The 20,558-nt window shown below is 41.8% G+C and overlaps 1 protein-coding gene, 1 non-coding gene and 1 pseudogene across 2 annotated transcripts in view; 2 read left to right on the forward strand and 1 right to left on the reverse strand.

The window, feature by feature from the left end:
- The window catches only part of CTPS2 (CTP synthase 2), a 103,484-nt gene that overhangs the window by 14,080 nt on the left and 68,846 nt on the right, over positions 1–20,558 (forward strand). The window contains exons 4-10 of the mRNA XM_014455706.2: positions 4,084–4,200; positions 4,345–4,428; positions 5,825–5,905; positions 9,533–9,684; positions 14,887–15,019; positions 18,255–18,343; positions 20,263–20,357. Of these exons, the coding sequence (XP_014311192.1) occupies positions 4,084–4,200; positions 4,345–4,428; positions 5,825–5,905; positions 9,533–9,684; positions 14,887–15,019; positions 18,255–18,343; positions 20,263–20,357 (751 nt within the window). The remainder of the gene's footprint in view (positions 1–4,083; positions 4,201–4,344; positions 4,429–5,824; positions 5,906–9,532; positions 9,685–14,886; positions 15,020–18,254; positions 18,344–20,262; positions 20,358–20,558) is intronic.
- LOC102417066 lies at positions 3,322–3,482 on the reverse strand (annotated as a pseudogene).
- On the forward strand, positions 14,568–14,677 carry LOC111825989. The gene has a single exon (XR_002829227.1). It is a non-coding gene; the product is annotated as a U6 spliceosomal RNA (small nuclear RNA).

Raw genomic sequence — 20,558 nt, forward strand, 5'->3', positions numbered from 1 at the left:
CTGATCGAGCCTGCAACCCGGGCATGTGCCCTGACTGGGAATTGAACCATGACTTTCTGGATCATAGGTCGATGCTCAACCACTGACCACACAGGCCAGGCTCTCCCTCCCTCCCCTCTTTCCTTCCTTCCTTCCTTTCCTTCCTGCCTGCCTGCCTGCCTGCCTTTCCTTCCTTTCCTTCCTTTCCTTCTTAAAAGAGAAGACTCCTTTCCTTAAAGGCAAAATGGACATTACACATCTTATAAATTTGCTGTTGCTTCAATTTAAGCTTTGCATAGATTTTAAACTGTTGTTATGGGTGCTATTTCCCCTATTGTGTGGGGGAAATAATTAACTTAGTACTATTCTAATATGATAATGGCGAGCCAGAGAAGTGGTAATGGGACCCTTCAAATAGATGGAGAGAATGCAGTACCACTGCATGCCACATGAGGGCAGAATCAGATAATGTTTAAAGTTTTGCTTCCTTGTCCGGATTTCCTGTTGACTCCCAGTACACCCCCATCAAAAAAGGAGATGTCTCCTTAAGGTTTAGTTTAATGCAGACCTCTTTTTTCCTAAAAAAATTTTTTTTCTCCCCCATTAGATTCTGCTGCATTGTAGTTAATGAGCACTTACACCCTTCACCTCCTGCCAGTTTCCTGATTGCATGTGATATTTCTGGGATTTTCATAATTAAGATTGTCATTCTTTTACAGAATTATCATATATTTCTGTCTGTTCCATACCCAGGAAACTTGAATTTTAATTGTGTTTTGTTATCTGAGTAATCTGAGTTAAAGAAGAATTTCTTTTGTAGCAATGAAATCCCTCCCACCCTGTGTCTGTTTCTCCCTCCCTCTCTCTTTCCCTCCCCCTTCTTAGTTTGATTCCATTTTCATTATGAAAACAGGTACTAGAATGCTGTTACCTAGGGCTTATATTGAATTATGAGACCCTCTGTCCTGTCCTGACCACTAACCTAAGCCCCCAGTGCTGCATGTAGTGTGCTGGGCTTGTGCTGGAGATACGGCAGGCACGTTCCTGCCCTCATAGGGCTTACGGCCTAGTAGCGTAGAGAGACAGGAAACAAGGACTCAGATAAAATAATGGCACCTTGTACTGAGTTATCAGGAAGGGCACAGGCAGGGTACTGTGATAGGGGGCATCGAGAGAGTGGCTGCTTTAGGTGAATGGTCAGAGTCCGGCGTTCTGAGGAGGACATAGCTCCCTGGGCTGAAGCATAAAAGGGAGATAGATGAAGAAGGGGCAGGAAGGAGAATGAGCCCGTCTGAGAGGCCAGTGGGGCCGAAGTACAGAGTGAGAGGTTGGGGCATGAGATGAGATTAGAGATCTGTGCACGGGCCAGATCAAGAAGGGCCTTTGTTGGCTACATAAAGGAGTTTAGGCTTTATTTTTAGTGAAGCAGTGTGTTACTCTAAGCAAGGGGTGGGGGCATATTTTGAGTTTTTTAAAGGTCATTCTGCTGGTGTGTGACAAATGGTTTGATTGTAGGACAGGAGAGAGTAGAAGCTGTGGGCCCTTAAGATTTGGGGGTCTGCCACCTCTTTTTGTAAAGGGCCAGATGAAAAATATGTTTAGCTTTGCAAGTGGAAGAGTCTTTGTCAATGTCAACAGCTACTCAAGTCTGCCATTGTAGTGTGAAAGCAGCTATAGGCAATATGTAAATGAATAGGCATAGCTGTGTGCCAATAAAATTTTATATATAAAGTCAGGCAGCAGGCCATGGTTTGCCACCCCCTGGTTTAGATTATTGCAGTAATCCTGGCAAAAGATGCAGTAATTCTAGCTTGAACCAGTGAGTGGGAAGAGATGCTATTTGCTGAGATGAAAAAGCACCCAGCAAAACAGGCCCAGAGGTGATGGACCAGGGGTTCAGTTTGGGATGTGGTAAGTTTGGGTAGTTATTGATCAATCCGAGATGTCAAAGCTGGTTACAAAGCCTCTTCCTCCTCAACACCCAGATCATTTCACTTAGTGCTTAAATTTTATTCCTGATTATTGTTCTTTAGCTCTGCCTTATTTCCCCTTCCTAAATTTTGAGCTCCTTAGGAACATGTTGTCTTAAAATCTTCCAGCACCTCATTTATAGTGTTGAGCATGTAGTAGGTGCTCAAATGCTAGAGAATTCATTTTAAAATCCATGTGACAGTCTTTAAGCATTTAAATATGGTGAGGATGAATGGGTTAAGGTGAATTTCATCCCAGTCTAAAGTAAAATGCTTAAGTAACTATTGAAAGCACATTATATATTAAGTTAACATTTATCAAAGGATTATATTATCAGGAATATTCTCAGGGCTTTTTGTACTGCTTGTTTCAGAAAAGCAGCATGTTTAAGAGTAGTGATTTAATTCTAATTGTACCACCATTACAAGGAGACTGTTCAGATGCATGCAGGTGTGTGTGTGTGTGTGTGTGTGTGTGTGTGTGTGTGTTCGTTCCTTCATGGAGAGAGAGACAGAATGAGACACAGAGAGAGAGAGTTAGAGTGACACAGAGAGAATGCTCACTATTTCACACCAGGAAGAGCCAGGTGGCTCTATATTCTGGATCTTTTTGTCTGCTAATGAATTGCCTTCTCTTTTCTTAAAGCCCTCCATTTTATTTTTAACATTTTCAGTCTTGATGACATGAAGGGTTAACAGCCTTATAATGATCCCCCCTTTTTTGGGGGGTTGTGGTAATTTACTAGTCTGTATAATCCAAGTGAATCAATGATAGCATGACTCATTTATTTAATTTCATCCGTATCTTCACGGAACAGGCAGAGAGATCTTATATACACAGGATTACATCATCCTGAAAGCCCTCCTCGCCCTTGCTTTCTTTCCCCTTCTTGAGGCTCTGCTTACTCTCTTTCCTGTTTACCTGGCTGTGTTACACTCCATCTATTCTTTTTTTTTTTTTTTGAACAAAAAATAATCTTTAGCCCTGACCGGTTTGGCTCAGTGGATGGAGCGTCGGCCTGCGGACCGAAGGGTCCCGGGGTTCGATTCCGGTCAGGGCATGTGCCTTGGTTGCGGGCATGTCCCCAGTGGGGGGTGTGCAGGAGGCAGCTGATTGATGTTTCTCTCTCATCGATGTTTCTAACTCTCCAGTCTATCCCTCTCCCTTCCTCGCTGTAAAAAATCAATAAAATATATATTAAAAAAAATAATCTTTATATAAACTATTAATAAATACCTAAATACAATATGGCTTTTAAAATGAAATCATGTGTATATAGTTGTATTTATAAAGATAAGTATACTAATCAAAAGCTATACAACATTAACAGCAAATCCAAATGTGAACTAAGATATTCTTCTGAATTCTGTTTCATTGAGCATCAAAAACCACCAATTTTTTAGTCCTTTTCTTGTACATTATTCTGTATCCACATTCTCTGCATCTGATTGGATCCCTGGATTTTATTTCATTTTCTGCATGACATTCATTGGCTGCTGCTTTGGGAGTTGGGCATCCTTCTGGGTGTCCATTGTTAATCTTTAGCACTGATACACTCCTCTCTCTGTGATTCCAGACTATTCTTTTTTTTAACTTTATTGTTGACACTATTATAAATGTCCCCATTTCCCCCTTTGCCCACCTGCATATCCCTTCTTATTTTCTAGTCTCCATTTTCTCTTTCCTTTGCTTCATCTCCCTTTATTTTATTTTTAAAAAAATATTTTTATTGACTTCAGAGAGGAAGGGCGAGGGACAGGGAGAGAGAGATAGAAACATCAATAATGAGAGAGAATCATGGATCGGCTGCCTCCTGCACGCCCCACACTGGGGATCGAGCCCACAACCCGGGCATATGCCCTGACCAGGACTTGAACCGTGACCTCCTGGTTCATAGGTTGATACTCAACTACTGAACCACAATAGCTAGACCAATTTACATTATTTCTAATTGGAAAAAAAATGATTCGGTTTTCGAACAGCCATTTGGAACGAAGTTGGAGAAATGAGGTTCCACTGTATTTACAAACATCTGTTCTTGTGTCACCATAAATTTCTGCTTAGCTTATTAAGACTTTTTCTATTAGTCTGTGTAACATGGAAGATCACTTGTGTCTTTTTTTTCATTTCCAGTTGGGTGGCACCATCGGAGACATTGAAGGAATGCCATTTGTGGAAGCATTCAGACAATTTCAGTTTAAGGCAAAAAGAGAGAATTTCTGTAACATTCATGTTAGCCTTGTCCCACAGGTGAGCTTTCCAGATAAGTATAGACAGCAACTTCTATAAGTTTTCTTATGATATTCTGTTTATTCCGTATTTTAGCTAGGGATCCATTCACTATCAAGGAGAGCTAAATGTCCAAGGTACTAACAGTGACCCCTTTCTTTTCAGCCCAGTGCTACCGGAGAACAAAAAACCAAACCCACACAAAACAGTGTTCGTGCGCTGAGGGGGTTGGGCCTGTCTCCTGATCTGGTGAGTTAAAGAGAGTGGGTAAATTTCTTGACAATAGGACCTCCTTTTCTTAATCTATAACATCATCTAAGTCCTTTCTAGCTCTCAAATCCTTCCTATGACATTGACCTTTTTGTATCTGGGATCCAGGGAAGGGTATTCATCCTCAAGTGTCACTTCACACATTTCTAAATTGGCCATTGGTTCTTCTCCAGGCCCTCCTTTGATTGGCCACACTGACACCTGGTCAAGTGCAATGTCCTGCCATTTTGTATGGTCCCTGGGTCCTTGAGAGTGAGGTGGGACCTTGGAGATTTTCCCATGACCCTACTAGGATGGGCTATCACTGCTCTTATTTATAGCAGGTAATCCAGTTATTACCAATAGTCTAGATCAGGGGTCAGCAAGTAAGGGCCTATAGGCCTGTTTCCTGGAAAGAAATTTTTAAGACTTTTAAAATTGTAAATAAAGTTTTATTGGAACATGATACCATCCATTGTTTACATTTGTCTATATCTGCCTTTGCACTACAGTAGTGCAACTGAGTAGTCAGGACAGTGACTGCATGGCCTGCAAAACCTAAACTATTTACCATTGCGCCCTTTAGAGGAAAAGTTTGCCAAGCCTGGTCTAGCTCTGTTCTTGTATTTTTTATGTTTTTAAAAATATATATTTTTATTGATTTTAGAGAGGAAGGGAGAGGGAGAGAGAGAGAGATAGAAACATCAATGATGAGAGAGAATCATTGATCAGCTGCTTCCTGCACACCCCACACCGGGGATTGAACCCACAACCTGGGCATGTGCCCTGACCGGGAATTGAACTGTGATCTCCTGGTTCATAGGTCGATGCTCAACCACTGAGCCACACTGGCTGAGCTGTTCTTTTATTTTTATTTATTTTTATTTTTTTAAAATATATTTTATTGATTTTTTTACAGAGAGGAAGGGAGAGAGATAGAGAGTTAGAAACATTGATGAGAGAGAAACATCGATCAGCTGCCTCCTGCACATCTCCTACTGGGGATGTGCCCGCAACCCAGGTACATGCCCTTGACCGGAATCGAACCTGGGACCTTTCAGTCCGCAGGCTGACGCTCTATCCACTGAGCCAAACTGGTTTCGGCTGTTCTTGTATTTTTAAAGGAGTAACATTTGTGGCCTTGGCTCTACTTATGAGAGACACCTTCACATTTCGAGTTCTTACTGGTAGAGTTGTGTTGAGTTTGATTATACTTGCTTATATTAGTGCTCAGGCGAGCTTCTAAAAGGCCAATGGAATGCCCAGAATGAACATGTACATACCTAGTCAAGTCTGTTATAGCAAAAAGAAATTTATCTTGTGTCCTTCTGAAAACGAATGGCGGTATGGATAGCTGATTCCTGCTTGCTGACCTGTGCATAACTGACTTTGACAGATCGTCTGCCGGAGTTCAAAGCCCATCGAAATGGCTGTGAAGGAAAAGATTTCTATGTTTTGTCATGTGAACCCTGAACAGGTTAGTGCTGCTCTTTAGATTTTATTGCCTTGCAGGTACTTCTGCTGATGCCAACGTTTTATGCCTCTTAAATCATCATATTTTCACAGCATTTATGAAAACTCATATCCAGCCACGGCTCCCTTGCCTTTAAGTGAACGATCTTGAGACTCCTGATTCCTTAGATAGAGTGCATGTTTCTTTGCATAATTACTCCTTAAGTTGTAGGTATAAAATCAGCGGGGCTTTTTAACTCGAAGTCAAATCTCTAGAGAGAGAACCACTCCTGCTTATCATCTCTTTACCTTGTCTTTCTAGGACACTGACTGCTTTCACTTCGATTTCTCCTTGTAACTGCTACAGCTTAACTTACCACAAAGCACTCATTACGTTGACATTTACCCGATCACTTCTGATTACATCAGCGGCCTCAGTTCAATTCATTGCTACAGAAACTGTACCATGATTTGGGCTTAGGTCCTATGTCCTGCCAGACTTCCCACCTGGGTATCTGAAAGTTAGCTTTTCTTTTTTCTTTCATTTTCTTATCTCTGTCTCTTGTTTGCAGTAAGGCTCAGGCACAAGGGATCAGAGTTGGCTATAATTTAAAAAGGGATAATAACCAGTGCTCAGGAAGAGTGAGGTTTAGCAGAAACCTTTTGTTTTCTTCAGATAAGCTCTGAGCTCTCTAAAGCCTAAAAGCCACCTAATCAGATTTCTGTATCTCAGGGGGCAGTTTGATGAAGAACCTACTGTCCGATGCTTAGGGTCAGTGCATATGTCGGAACTACTCTGAACATGTGCTGGCAGGTTTAATGGGCTCCCCTGTGTTTTTATGTCGTCAAGCCATTTTGATTTTGTTCAATTTGTTTTTTGTACTCTTCCTATTGGTCAATAGTATTTTGTGTGTGTATTAAACACATATAACCTGGTTTCCTAAATAGAAGGAGAATGTAAGGACATCCAAACCTGAGTTTTTTTGAGCCAAATTGACAAATGCCAGGAAGCAAGATCTCAAATACACTGGAGGACAGGTTTTTTTGTTGTTTGCGTTCTTTGGTTTTTTTTAAATATGTTTTTATTGATTTCAGGTAGAGGAAAGGAGCGGGAGAGAGAGAGAGAGAAACTTCAATGATGAGAAAGAATCATGGAGCGGCTGTCTCCTGCACACCCCACACTGGGGATCAAGCCCACACCCGCGCATGTGTCCTGACTGGGAATTGAACTGAACCGTGACCTACTGGTTCATAGGTTGACGCTCAACCACTGAGCCATGCTGGCTGGGCTTAAGGAGGGAATGTAAGGAGGATTACATGGGGGTGGGAGAAAGCTAGGTGGGGGTTGGATTACAGTGCAGTTAACAAGATCACATGCTCCCTTGAGGGTGGTTTTACCTCTGATGAGTCCAAAAAAGAGGGATTATTCTGGCATTTCAAAGGTGTGTTAATCCAGAAGAACAATGGTCAGGGCTCGCTTAAGGCAAAGATAAACCTTTCACTAGGGAAGTTAATGGGCCTGAAATGTTAGGAAGTTGTCATCAGATCACCCTGTGAGGTTACTTTCGGTCACAGCTTGTTAGATTTAGAGCCCCTTTTTCATTCTCAGCTCTGAGAACAGGTTTAGTCCAAACTTTCGACCATATAGTCTGTTTTCTATGACTAGAGATTCTGAAGAATGCTCTGTCCCATCAGTGCACAGGCCAGTGTATTATTTTCAGCGCATCGTTTTCTCTGATATGAGTTAATGCTCCCATTTCATAGTTGCTGGTGAATTTGCACTTAAAGCTCTCCTCATTTGGGTTGCTGAGGACCGGATGGAGAATTGGAGGTGTCTCTGTGAATGTGGCTCATTACTATGACATTCGAAAAAATATCTCTCTGGCCTGGAGGATGAGTAAATAGCAGTTGTGGTTGTCCAGAGATTTAGCTTTTTTGTTTGTTTGTTTTATTTTTATTGATTTCAGAGAGGAAGGGAGAGGGAGAGAGAGATAGAAACATCAATGATGAGAGAGTCATTGATCTTGCTTGTTTCCTGCACCCCCCCAACCCCCACTGGGGATTGAGCCTGCAACCTGGGCATGTGCCCTTGACCGGAATCGAACCTGGGACCTTTCAGTCCGCAGGCTGATGCTCTATCCACTGAGCCAAACCGGCTAGGGCCAGAGATTTAGTTTTAAATAGTAATTGTGACAAAGCCTCATATTAGTGACATCTCAGCACTTTCAGTTGTGTTGGTGAATGCACAACTGAGGCACACTAGTCTTAAATATCAGGTTGATGATGTTCAAACAATTTAGGAATCCCTGGTTGGAGAGCTACAGATTTGGGAAGACTGCACACATAGTGTTGGCAGAACATTTCTTGGCATTTATTTAGGATGTGGCAGATCCTTAAGTGCCTGCCAGTAGCTTCTTGGATGTACTTGAGAGGGCGGTGAAAGCTCCTTAGGGTAAGTGTGAAAAACAACCACACCACCTGGCAAAGGAGCCATTCTCTTCTAACAGGTGTAATTAATTTGACTGTGTTCAATGTGGGTTTGTAAATTTACTCACAAGAAGAAAGCGGACAAAAGCAACTGTAGCAGCCACAGCAGCAACAAATGAACGAACAAACAAATTACATGCCCACATTTAGGAGATAAGGTGTATGTATTTAATGCTGCTGCTTTAACCTAGACTTAGAACATGGTGCCTTGGGCCATGTGTCTTGACATATAAAGAAGCATCCATGTTCCAACACCAATTCTCTGACAGCAGCTGGGGGTCCTGCAATTCAACTCTGACACTCAGTACCCAGAGTGAGAGTCAGACTCCATAGGTTTATGGGCTCAGTCCTTTCTAAGACTGCCCTCACTTCAGACACCAGCCATAAGTGTCTAGTGTCCCCACCCACACGTCTGCCTGGCTGACTACAACCCTTTCAGGTTTGAGAATTCTCTAGAATGACTCACAGAATCAGGAAAGTGCTATATATAAAGAGTGCAAATGTACGGCGAGATGAGATACATAGGGCAAGGTCTAGGAGGGTCCTGAGTGCAAGAGTTTTTATCTCCATGGAGTCAGGGCGAGCCACCCTCCCTCACACCTGTATATTCACCAGCTAGGATGCTCCCCAGTCTTCTTGTTTTGGGGAGTTCATTACTGGTCACATGATTGAACTCAATCTCTAGACACCCCTCTTCCTCCCCCCCACCATCCCCTCTCTGGAGTTCAGGTGGCTGAAAGTTCCAGCTTTCTAATGACTTGGTTCGTTTTTTCTGGTGTCTAACTCCCATCCTCAAGCCATCTAGGGGCCACCCTGAGTCACCTCATTAGCATAACAAAGATACCCCTGTCACTCAGAAAATTCCAAAGGTTTTTGAAGCTCAGGAAATGAGAACAAAGACCATATACTATATATATTTATATATATTTTTATTCTACCACAGCATCCATGGTTCCAGGGGTAGAATAATGACTTCAAAGCATTTTGTAATTTGATCAAACTAACCTTGTGTTAATTCTGCCTCTGGTTTAGGTGGCTGGGCTCTTGGTTTTCTTCTATAAGTATGAATGAACTGCCAGACTCTTGAGTTCTGGCTTATTCTTGAGCTCATTCTGTGGCATATTTGCGTCATTCCACTTAAATATGGTGTTTTATCATCGACCAGGTCATATGTATCCATGATGTTTCTTCTACATACCGAGTGCCTGTGCTTTTGGAGGAACAAGGCATTGTTAAATATTTCAAAGAGAGATTGGATTTGCCCATTGGTGATTCTGCAAATAATTTGCTTTTCAAGTGGAAAAATATGGCTGACAGGTACGTAAAAGGAATTACTGACGTAATGTTTAATAATTCTTGGGTTTGGGGGTAGGACTGGCATGTACCTTAAAAGGCATGTTGCATTTGGCTTTCTGTATGTGTATGTTTTGTATGGGTATGTTTAAAGCCCTAGCACATTGTTAGGATGTTTTACTGTATTCTTTGAAGATTTCTGGGGCCTTTGAGCATTTTGATTTATTTATTAGTTTATTTCTTAGTTTCTGGATATTTTAAACCGTTTTAAATATCATGAGTTTTCTGTTTCTTGTTTTTAAGATTTGGTTAATGATTTGGTTAATTTCTTTTTTTTTTAAATATATTTTATTGATTTTTTACAGAGAGGAAGGGAGAGAGAGAGAATCATTATTTCTTGTTGTTATTAATCCTCACCCTAGGATATTTTTCCATTAATTTTTTTTAACCCAGGTACATGCCCTTGACTGGAATCGAACCCGGGACCCTTCAGTCCGCAGGCCGACGCTCTATCCACTGAGCCAAACACAAACCCCAGCCTGACCCAGGGATTGAGTCTGCAATTGAGATACGTGCCCTTGATTGACTATTTGTTATTGTTCCATCCCACATTTATCAACTATCAGCATCATTATTTTTTGTTGTTATTAATCCTCACCCTAGGATATTTTTCCATTAATTTTTTTAGAGAGAGTGGAAGGGAGGGGGAGAGACACACAGAGAGAAACATCAATATGAAAGAGACACATGGATTGGTTGGCTCCCACACAAACCCCAACCTGACCCAGGGATTGAGTCTGCAATTGAGATACGTGCCCTTGATTGAATTGAACCCAGAACCCTTCAATCCGAGGGCTGATGCTCTATCCACTGAGCCAAACTGACTAGGGTGAGGTTTTGGGTTTGATCTCTGGTCGGGGCATGTGTAGGAGGCAACCAATCTATGTTTCCCTCAAATATATGTTTCTCTCCCCTCTCTAAAATAAAAACAAAGTTCTCATCACAAGAAAAAATATTTCTGACTATATGTGGTGATGGATGTTAACTAGACTTATTGTGGTGCTCATGTAGCAATATCTACATATATTGAATTATGTTGTACCTGTAAAGCTAATATGACACATGTCAATTACATCTAAATTTTAAGAAATGTAGGCTTTTGCCCTACTGGTTTGGCTCAGTGGATAGAGTGTCGGCCTGCGGACTCAAGGGTCCCAGGTTTGATTCTGGTCAAGGGCATGTACCTTGGTTGCGGGCACATGCCCAGTAGGGGGTGTGCAGGAGGCGGCTGATTGATGTTTCTCTCTCATCGATGTTTCTAACTCTCTTCCTCTCTGTAAAAAAGTCAATAAAATGAAAGTAAAAAAAAATGTAGGCTTTGACATCAAGCACCATGGATTCAAACCCCAGCTTCTCCTCTCACTAGCTGTGTGAGTTTGGGCAGATTACTTAACCTCTCTGGGCTTTTTCTTCCAGCCATACATAACAGGAGGGTACTAGTACCGACATTGTGGCAATGAAACAAAACACGTAAGGCCTTAACATTGAATCAGATACTAAGAATTGATTACTGATGTTGGTAACAATAATTAAAATGATATGATGCTGACAAAATTATTGACCTTGGTAGATGACTAGTAGATTAAAGTTTCTTTGTCTTTTCACTAAAAAATTTAAAAAGTGTTTTAGAAAAGGGGACATATATAATACTTTCAACAATAAAGTATTATTTTTAAAAATTGTTTTAGAATTTCTGGGTCAAGTAGAATCAGGAATAAAGTGTAGTTTCTGAGCTTAGGTACTCTTCTGAATGATGATAAATTAAGCCCCTGCCCACCAGAATGCTTAAGGAATCAGTCACTTTGTAGGAATTTTTAGAGTAGCTTGGGGCTCATCCTCCTTAAGCATGTGACATTTTAGTATTGTAACTCTTTTTTTTTAAATCTTCACATGAGGACATTTTTCCCATTGCTTTTCAGAGAGTGGAAGGGAGGGAGGAAGGGGGGAAGAGAGAGAGAGAATCATCAATGTGAGAGAGACACATCGATTGGTTGTTTTCTGCACATGCCCCGACTGGGAGTGGGGAGTGAACCTGCAACCCAGGTATGTGCCCTAGAGCAGGAATCCTTGACCCTTCAGTGCGTGGGCCGATGCTCTAACCATTTATCAACACTGGCCAGGGCTTGTAATTCTTTTTATTGGAAATAGCTCTAAATTATACTCTATGCCTCTGTGCTTTTTAAAGCCAGTGTTTGGTTTTTGTATTAGTTTCCTGTAGCTGCTGCTCAAAGCACCACAAACTGGGTGGCTTAGAAGAGCAGAAATTTATTCTCTCACAATTGTGGAGGTCAGAAGTTCAAAATCAAGGCATCAGCAGGGTTGGTTCCTTTTGGGGGCTCAGAGGGAGAATATATTCCATGCATCTCTTCTAGCTTTGGGGGCTGCCAGCAGTCCTTGGTGTTCCTTGGCTTGTGGAACATTCCAGTGTCTGCCTCTGTCATCTCATGGACTTCTCTATGTCTTCCCCACTTCTCTTCTTTTATAAGGATTCTTACCTTTGGATTTAGGGCCCATCCTAATCTAGGATGATCTTATCTTAAAATCCTTAACCTAATTGCATCTGCAAAGACCCGTTTTCCAAATCTGGTCACATTCACAGATTCTGGGGGGCTATTGAGCATCACTCTCTCTGCATCATGTTGGCGGTTATGTTGGTTTATTGGTAATGGCAGTTTGGAGTGTTCATTCGTTAGCCCTTATTCCCTCAGGACAGCCTGTAGAGCAGTGGTTCTCAACCTTCTGGCCCTTTAAATACATTCCTCATGTTGTGACCCAACCATAAAATTATTTTCGTTGCTACTTCATAACTGTAATGTTGCTACTGTTATGAATCATAATGTAAATATCTGATATGCAGGATGATCTTAGGCGACCCCTGTGAAAGGGTCGTTCGACTGCCAAAGGGATCGCGACCCACAGGTTGAGAACCGCTGCTGTAGAGAGATTCAAGGGGAAAACAGAGGTCAAAGGGCAGCTTTGATCACGAAGGTCCAGTGCTGCTCAGAGGCCAGAGGTTCCTCATTGAACTGAATGGGAGAGCTTGTGTGGAACCCAAGGCCAAAGTGGGGACAACCTCACCTCTCAGTAAGGGACTTGCCTGTGGGGGATGGCCCTATGAAGTGGACCCCAGGCCTGCCTCCCACCAGCAGCTCACAGAAGGGTCGACAACCTGCCTCTCACACCCAGGTAATGGTTGAAAGAGTATGAAGTAGAGGCTGGGCTGGTCTGGGCATTGCTCTATGAGCCTGGCCTTTGCGTCCGAGAGGGAAAGAGGGCACCAGAAGTGTGGGCTCAGGATACCTTCCTGGACAGTGGCCCTCCTCCCTGGTTGGTGTGGACTTACCTATCCCACCCGGCTGCCGAGCGACTCCTCTTCCCCTAGGAAGACCAGACAGGAGTAAGTGGAAGGAGAAACTGGCAGTGTTGACTCTAATTCTGCTTCCTTCCAGGGAGCGGAGTTGATGTCCCTCCCTCAATGTAGGAGTGAGAATGGGGGTGAGGGCTCAGCCAAGCTGTTGTGCTCAAATGTGTTGTGATTCCCAGTTCCCCTGGGCCAGACATTGGGACAGGAAGTACTTACCTCTGCTGTCTCTTGGAATCTTGGCTTGATACCAACTAGCTTTGCTACCTGCGTCCTTTATGTAGAGCTGGGTGAAGCAAGGGCAGCTATGGAATCTCCAGAGCAACATAAAATTAAGTAGCAAGTGAGCCGGGCTATGGTGGCTCAGTGGACTGAGCGTCGTCCCTGGACCAAGAGGTCCCGTGTTCAATTCCCAGTCAGGGCACATACCCCGGTTTCAGTCTTGATCCCCAGTAGGGGGCGTGTGGAAGGCAGCCAATCGATGATTCTCCCCATTGATGTTTCTGTCTCTCTTTCCATTTCCCTTCCTCTCCGAAATCAATAAAAATATATTTTAAAAAATTAAGTAGCAAGTGGAAAGTTTAGCAGCCTTCTCTCAGGTACTTTAGTCACCTTCCTAGAAAGTCACCTTTCCTGCCAGTTTTGACTTCTTTGCTTCCTGTGTATTTTTCTCCTCCTAGCCTGTTTGCCATCATGTTGCTTTTGTACTCCTTGCAGTTGTTAATCTGAATGAGGAATATTCCTCATCATGTAACATTTTTGTTCTTAGGTGTTGGAGGGTTTGCTTCCAAGCCCTAAAATATCTTCAGCCCCAAGATGACATTTCCACCTACTTAGTATCAGACCAGCCATTTCTCATGTTCTTTGAACAGATTTCCTGACAAAAGCAACAGTAAAGATTGTGCCTCTAATGGCAAAATGTGATTAAGCATCTTATGTAGAATGGAATTTCCTCATAAAATTGATCTAAATGCCTTGTAACATTTTAAATGGTTCTCTTAGCACCATTTTTTTCAGGCATGCCATGAATAACCTGGCTTTTGTGGGCCAGCTGGGAATGTAGCAATTTAAAAAAAGTTTTTATTGAATTTATTGGGGTGACATTGGTTAATAAAATTATATAGGTGTAGCAATTTTTAATGTAGACACTTAGAATGTGTTTTCTTATATAATGTCACCTTACAAAGTTGATATTGGGATGTTTCCTATTGACAGAGAGTGCATTTTTTAGTACAATGTCTCCTTATAAATGAATTCAAGGACAGCTCATGTTTATAAGATGGGGACAGCCTTTTTGTATTTTTAATGCTTTTAACTTTTTCCTCTGATTTATATTTGTGCTTGCTTATGTAAAGCAACGTGGGGATTTCTTATGATTTTGAAATCTGCCTACAGGTTTGAGTTCCTTGGGGGTAGGGTAGAGATTTGAAGCAAGTACATCAAGTTCAAGGCTTGTCTGCGTCTCAGATTTTGAAAAGCGCCTTGGGTGCTCGCTTTGGCAGTATACATGCTAAAAAAATTGGAGTGATACAGAGAATATTAGCATGGCCCCTGAGCAAGGATGACATACAAATTTGTGAAGCTTTCCATTTTTTAAATATCACATAAAGGTTAGAGGAGGCAAAAACATTAAAAAAGATAGAAGAAGACAATAGCTACTGCAATTCGGAAATGAACTCTCAGCATAAATCAGGATACTCTGCGACAACCAAAACATCAAAGGGGAGAAGGTAAAGGTCTGAATTTGCAAAGGGGAATGGAGATAAGATACATGCATATAACCTTAAGCTTGTCCTCTCTCCCAGGTATGAAAGGCTACAGAAAACGTGCTCCATAGCCCTGGTCGGCAAATACACCAAGCTGAGGGATTGCTATGCCTCTGTGTTTAAAGCTCTGGAACACTCAGCCTTGGCCATCAACCACAAGTTGAATCTGATGGTGAGTCACGGCCCGGTCATATGGATATTTCAGTCATTCACTCTGATATAGCTTGTGCTTCAGAGAGGTAGACTGTGTCTATGGCCAAATCACCCTGAACGCACCGATCTCATCAAAGAGGTAGATTGTGTTGAAGGACCCCCAAGTCCAAGTTTCCAGATGCCAGCCAAGGGCCAACCTTGTAAGCAGGCCTTTCCACTGATAGTCATGTTAACTTTATTGAGCATACAGGTTTAAGGCACAGTTCCTGAAATTAGGCTTTGCACATCCAGGGCCATATATACTTCATGCTCATTTAAGTACATTATATTTGCCTAACAAGAAAATAATAGAACTTTTTTCCTCTTTAGCATTGAAATGGAATCCAGATTTAAAAAATGCGATATTGCCTTTTCTAACTTGGAGGTGTGATATCTGGCAAACAGTGATTATTATTATTACTATTATTATTATTATTATTATTATTTAAATCCTCACCTGAGGATATTTTTCCATTGATTTTTAGAGAGAGTGGAAGAGAGAGGGAAAGACAGAGAAATATCGATGTGAGAGAAACACATTGGTTGGTTGCCTCCTGCACATGCCCCGACCAGGGCCAGGGCTAAGGAGGATCCTGCAATCGAGGTACATGCCTTGACCGGAATCAAACCTGGGACCCTTCGGTCCATAGGCCTATGCTCTATCCACTGAGCCCAACCAGCTAGGGCTGATTATTTGTTTTTTAACATCAGTATTATGGGATGGAATTATCATATATAACTTGTGTATATTATTTAAAAAAATATATATATATATATTTATTGATTTCAGAAAGGAAGGGAGAGGGAGAGAGAGATAGAAACATCAATGATGAGAGAATCATTGATCGGCTGCCTCCTGCACGTCCCCTACTGGGGATGGAGCCCACAACCTGGACATACACCCTGACCTGGAATTGAACCGTGACCTCGTGGTTCATAGGTCAACGCTCAACAATTGAGCCACGCTGGCTGGGCTTGAGTATATTTTTTGTGGTTGTGAGATATAGAAGTACCTGCTCAGTGTAGAGAAATTTAAAAAGGTTCATGTAAAATGCAGAAAGCGAAAGATTCTGCTTCCCTGATATCCCACTTCTCTCTGTACCTCTCATTCCCAGTTTAATGCATATCTTTCTAGACTTTTCTCTATATAGAAATGTTTATATTTAATGATAATTCTGCATGGGTATATCATACTTCAAGAAAGCCTTATCATCATGATTTATATGGTAAAACTTTTTTTTTAAAATATATTTTATTGATTTTCCACAGAGAGGAAGGGAGAGAGACAGAGAGTCAGAAACATCGATGAGAGAGAAACATCGATCAGCCGCCTCCTGCACACCCCCCACCGGGGATGTGCCCGAAACTCAGGCACATGCCCTTGACCGGAATCGAACCCGGGACCTCTCAGTCCGCAGGCCGACGCTCTATCCACTGAGCCAAACCGGTTTCGGCCGGTAAAACTTTTATATAAAGAGCAAAAAGATATATTTTTATGTCCAAGAAATTTAGTAATTTCCACCAGCTTAGAACCTATGACTTTTCTCTCACCTCTTGTAGCCTCCTTTTTGTTTTTGTTAATCCTCACCTGAGGATATTTTTTCCCATTGAGTTTTAGAGAGAATGGAAAGGAAGGGGAGAGAGAGAGACATTGATGTGAGATAGACACATCTATTGTTTACCTCCCACCAGGGATGGAGCCTGCAAACAAGGTACATGCCCTTGATTGGAACTGAACCCCTAATCCTTCAGTCTGTGGGCCGACGCTCTAACCACTGAGCAACCGGCTAGGGCTCACCTCTTGCAGCCTCCTTCTTTTCTAACCACTTTTAATTTTTGGCTTTCCAAGGAATATTGCCCTTCCTGTTCTTTCCATTCCTCCAAGTCCTCCACCCCCTTGTAGAAAACAGAAAACATCAATAGAAAAATTGTTATGATGCAAATTGTGTTGAGTCTTTAAAATTTCATATCTTAATATGTAATCAGGTAATAATTTTTACAAAAGAAATACTAAAATAATATAGATATGTGGGGATTGTTAAGAACATACGAATTGTTGCCCTAACCGGTTTGGCTCAGTGGATAGAGCGTCGGCTTGCGGACTGAGGGGTCCCAGGTTCGATTCTGGTCAAGGGCATGTACCTTGGTTGCGGGCACATCCCCAGTAGGGGGTGTGTAGGAAGCAGCTGATCGATGTTTCTCTCTCATCGATGTTTCTAACTCTCTACCCCTCTTCCTTCCTCTCTGTAAAAAATCAATAAAGTATATATTTGAAAAAAAAAAGAACATACGAATTGTTGACACGAGTTTTCATTTGATAGAATTCACTGGCATTAGCTTCTGCTCAGTACTATTTGAGTCATGGTCCTGGCGGATTCTTTTTAAGTCCAGTCTGTTGCTGTGTTTACATTGCTGAACTACTGCGGTGATGTCCTGACTGCTTTCCAGTCCTTCCTTCATTTTCCATATTGTCCTGGAATGATCTTTCTACAGTTTCTCTCTGTTCCTGTTGTCCCTTCACTTAAGATCGTTCAGTGGCTTCAAGTGTAAACTTCTCTGGCTGGGTGGAACCTCTTCGGAGGTCCCCAGAGTGGCCACCACTTTATTTCTTTCTCTGAGGTTTTATATACTGTTTCTGCACTTTCCATCCCCTCTCCCCCCCATTATCCTTTTGTCTTCTGCACACCTTCCCACCTGCCTCCCAACAAGCACACACATGTTCATCTTGCTTCTATTCATCCTCAAGGGCTTAGCTTTTTGGACATCACCTTCCCAGCAGTCTTCTCTGGTGATACTGCCTCCCTTCTTTCCTTCAGCATCCAGGTCTAGATTAGGTGTGGCTGCTGGTTACTTCCGCAGCAATCTCTTCCTTTTTCATTGTGGCCATTATTCCACTATGTTGTTGCTGCCTGTTTATCTGGTTTTGTAATCTTCCTTAAAGATAATAAGAGCTCTAAGACAAAGATCATGCTTTTCTTTTTTTTGTTTTCTTTTTTTAAAATTTCTTTATTGATTAAGTTATTACATATGTGTCCTTATCCCCACATTACCTCCCATCCCCCCACCAAAGATCATGCTTTTCTATCCCAAGTGTCCAGTACAGTGTTTGCATAACAAGTAGTTATTGAATAATTTTGTCATAGTGTTAGATAGTTCTTGTATTTCTGAGTATTTATTTTTCTTAAATGTTCCTTTTATCTGTTGGATGTTTTTAGTACATCGACTCCATTGATCTGGAGCACACCACCGAAACTGAGGACCCTGTGAAATTCCATGAAGCGTGGCAGAAGCTATGCAAAGCTGAGTGAGTCCTGGGGACCGTTCACCCTAGTTAGGAGAATGACACTGTGCTTTTTCTGTAAGGATTTGATTGACCCAATTATTAAATTTTGCATTTTGAAAGGTAGCCTGGAGTACTTGTGGTCATTATGGGTGGTTGTGAAACATTCACATCGCATTTACTTTTCTTTTTTTTCTTCTTTTTTATTGTCTAAAGTTTTACATATTGTCTTCTTTTTCCCCAATTGACCACCCCCCCCAAGCCATTCCCACCCTGGGCAAGCCCCCACCGCCCCAGTGTCTGTGTCCATTGGTTATGCTAATATGTATGCATATAAGTCCTTTGGTTGCTCTCTAACCCCCACTCCCCTACTATTTGTCTCTGGATCTATTCTTTTAAAAAAATATTTTATTGATTTTTTACAGAGAGGAAGGGAGAGGGATAGAGAGTTAGAAACATCCATGAGAGAGAAACATCGATCAGCTGCCTCCTGCACACCCACTACCTGGGATGTGCCCGAAACCAAGGTACATGCCCTTGACCGGAATCGAACCTGGGACTCTTCAGTCCACAGGCCGACGCTCTAGCCACTGAGCCAAACTGGTCAGGGCTGGATCTATTCTTATTCATCAGATTATGTTGATCATTATATCCCACATATGAGTGAGATCATGTGATATTTATCTTTCTCCAACTGTCGCATTTACTTTTCAATGTGCCATGTTAACGTTAGTGGCACTTGCAATGGAACTGGTTTTATTTGGGGGGAAATGGGCATCCTGTATTAGAAAGAGTGTGTTGATTGTACTGAAAGATGCAGAGATGGATCTTACACAAAGTTAAAGTGCAAGCATGACAACCCTTCTCTCTTGGTTATATTTTCTTTTCCACCTAATTTTTTTTTCATTTTTATTATATAAGTAATTGACAGAACTCTTGGGGGTAGCATTGTATTGTGAGGGTAGCATGACCTTCCTGGATTTTTTCTTGAAGTCTTGTCTTTTCAAATAAGTGTTTGTATAGAAGGTGTCTAAAGTGAAAATTTTATGTCCCCTACTTAATTAGCAATTGAAATATTAGGCTGATTTTTACCAGATTAACTCTTTCTAATTATGTAAGAGATCTTAACATTTTTATAAAGTGCTTTTAAAAAAAACCCTAACCTGCCCTAACTGGTTTGGCTCAGTGGATAGAGCGTTGGCCTGAGAACTGAAGGGTCCCAGGTTTGATTCCGGTCAACGGCATGTACCTTGGTTGCGGGCACATCCCCAGTAGGGAGTGTGCAGGAGGCAGCTGATCGATGTTTCTCTCTCATGGATGTTTCTAACTCTCTATTCCTCTCCCTTCTTCTCTGTAAAAAATCAATAAAAACAAAACAAAACAAACCCCTAACCTATTTTTATTCAGATAAACCAGTGGCTTTTTATTTATTTTTTAAATATATTTTTATTGATTTTAGAGAGAGGAAGGGAGCGGGAGAGAGAGAGAGAAACATCAATGATGAGAGAGAATCATTGATCGGCTGCTTCCTGCACACCCCATACTGGGGATCGAGCCCACAAGCTGGGCATGTGCCCTGACTGGGAATCGAACTGTGACCTTCTGATTCATAGATTGATGCTCAACCACTGAGCCATGCCAGCCGGGCTATGACATTTTAAGTTGAATTGAGGTCTCAGTCACTATGCTCATGCCACAAAGACCTATCAGAAAAATATATATATTAGGGTCAGTTGTGTGAAATTGTTGCAACTTCTTTATACATTGGGAAGATTTCAAGAAGAAAGTTCAGGATGTCAGAGCATGTAATCAATTCTGAATACAGACCTCAAGCGTATGCTTTAATGTTGGATTGGGGATGAGTAAGCATGAAAGGCTGAAAATAAGAGTTTCAAAAATAAAAATAATGTCAAATGCGCTCTCATCTTGTGTGTTGATTGCAGTGGTGTTCTCGTGCCAGGAGGCTTCGGAATCAGAGGAACATTGGGCAAACTCCAGGCGATTTCTTGGGCAAGGACAAAGAAGATTCCTTTTCTGGGTAAAATTCATGTTTATGGATCCCTAACTATGCCTTTATTTGACACCTAGTAGGGGTAACACTTAAATGGGGTTTGTTAATGTGAAAGGTGTGAACTCATGTTTGAGTATTCAGGCACCAAATAGTCTGCTACAGGGGTCAGCAAACTATATCCTGAAGACTATACCTTGCTTGTGGCCTGTTTTGTAATAAAGTTTATCG

Source organism: Myotis lucifugus, unplaced genomic scaffold (assembly GCF_000147115.1).
Source record: "Myotis lucifugus unplaced genomic scaffold, Myoluc2.0 scaffold_49, whole genome shotgun sequence".
NCBI lineage: Eukaryota > Metazoa > Chordata > Mammalia > Chiroptera > Vespertilionidae > Myotis > Myotis lucifugus.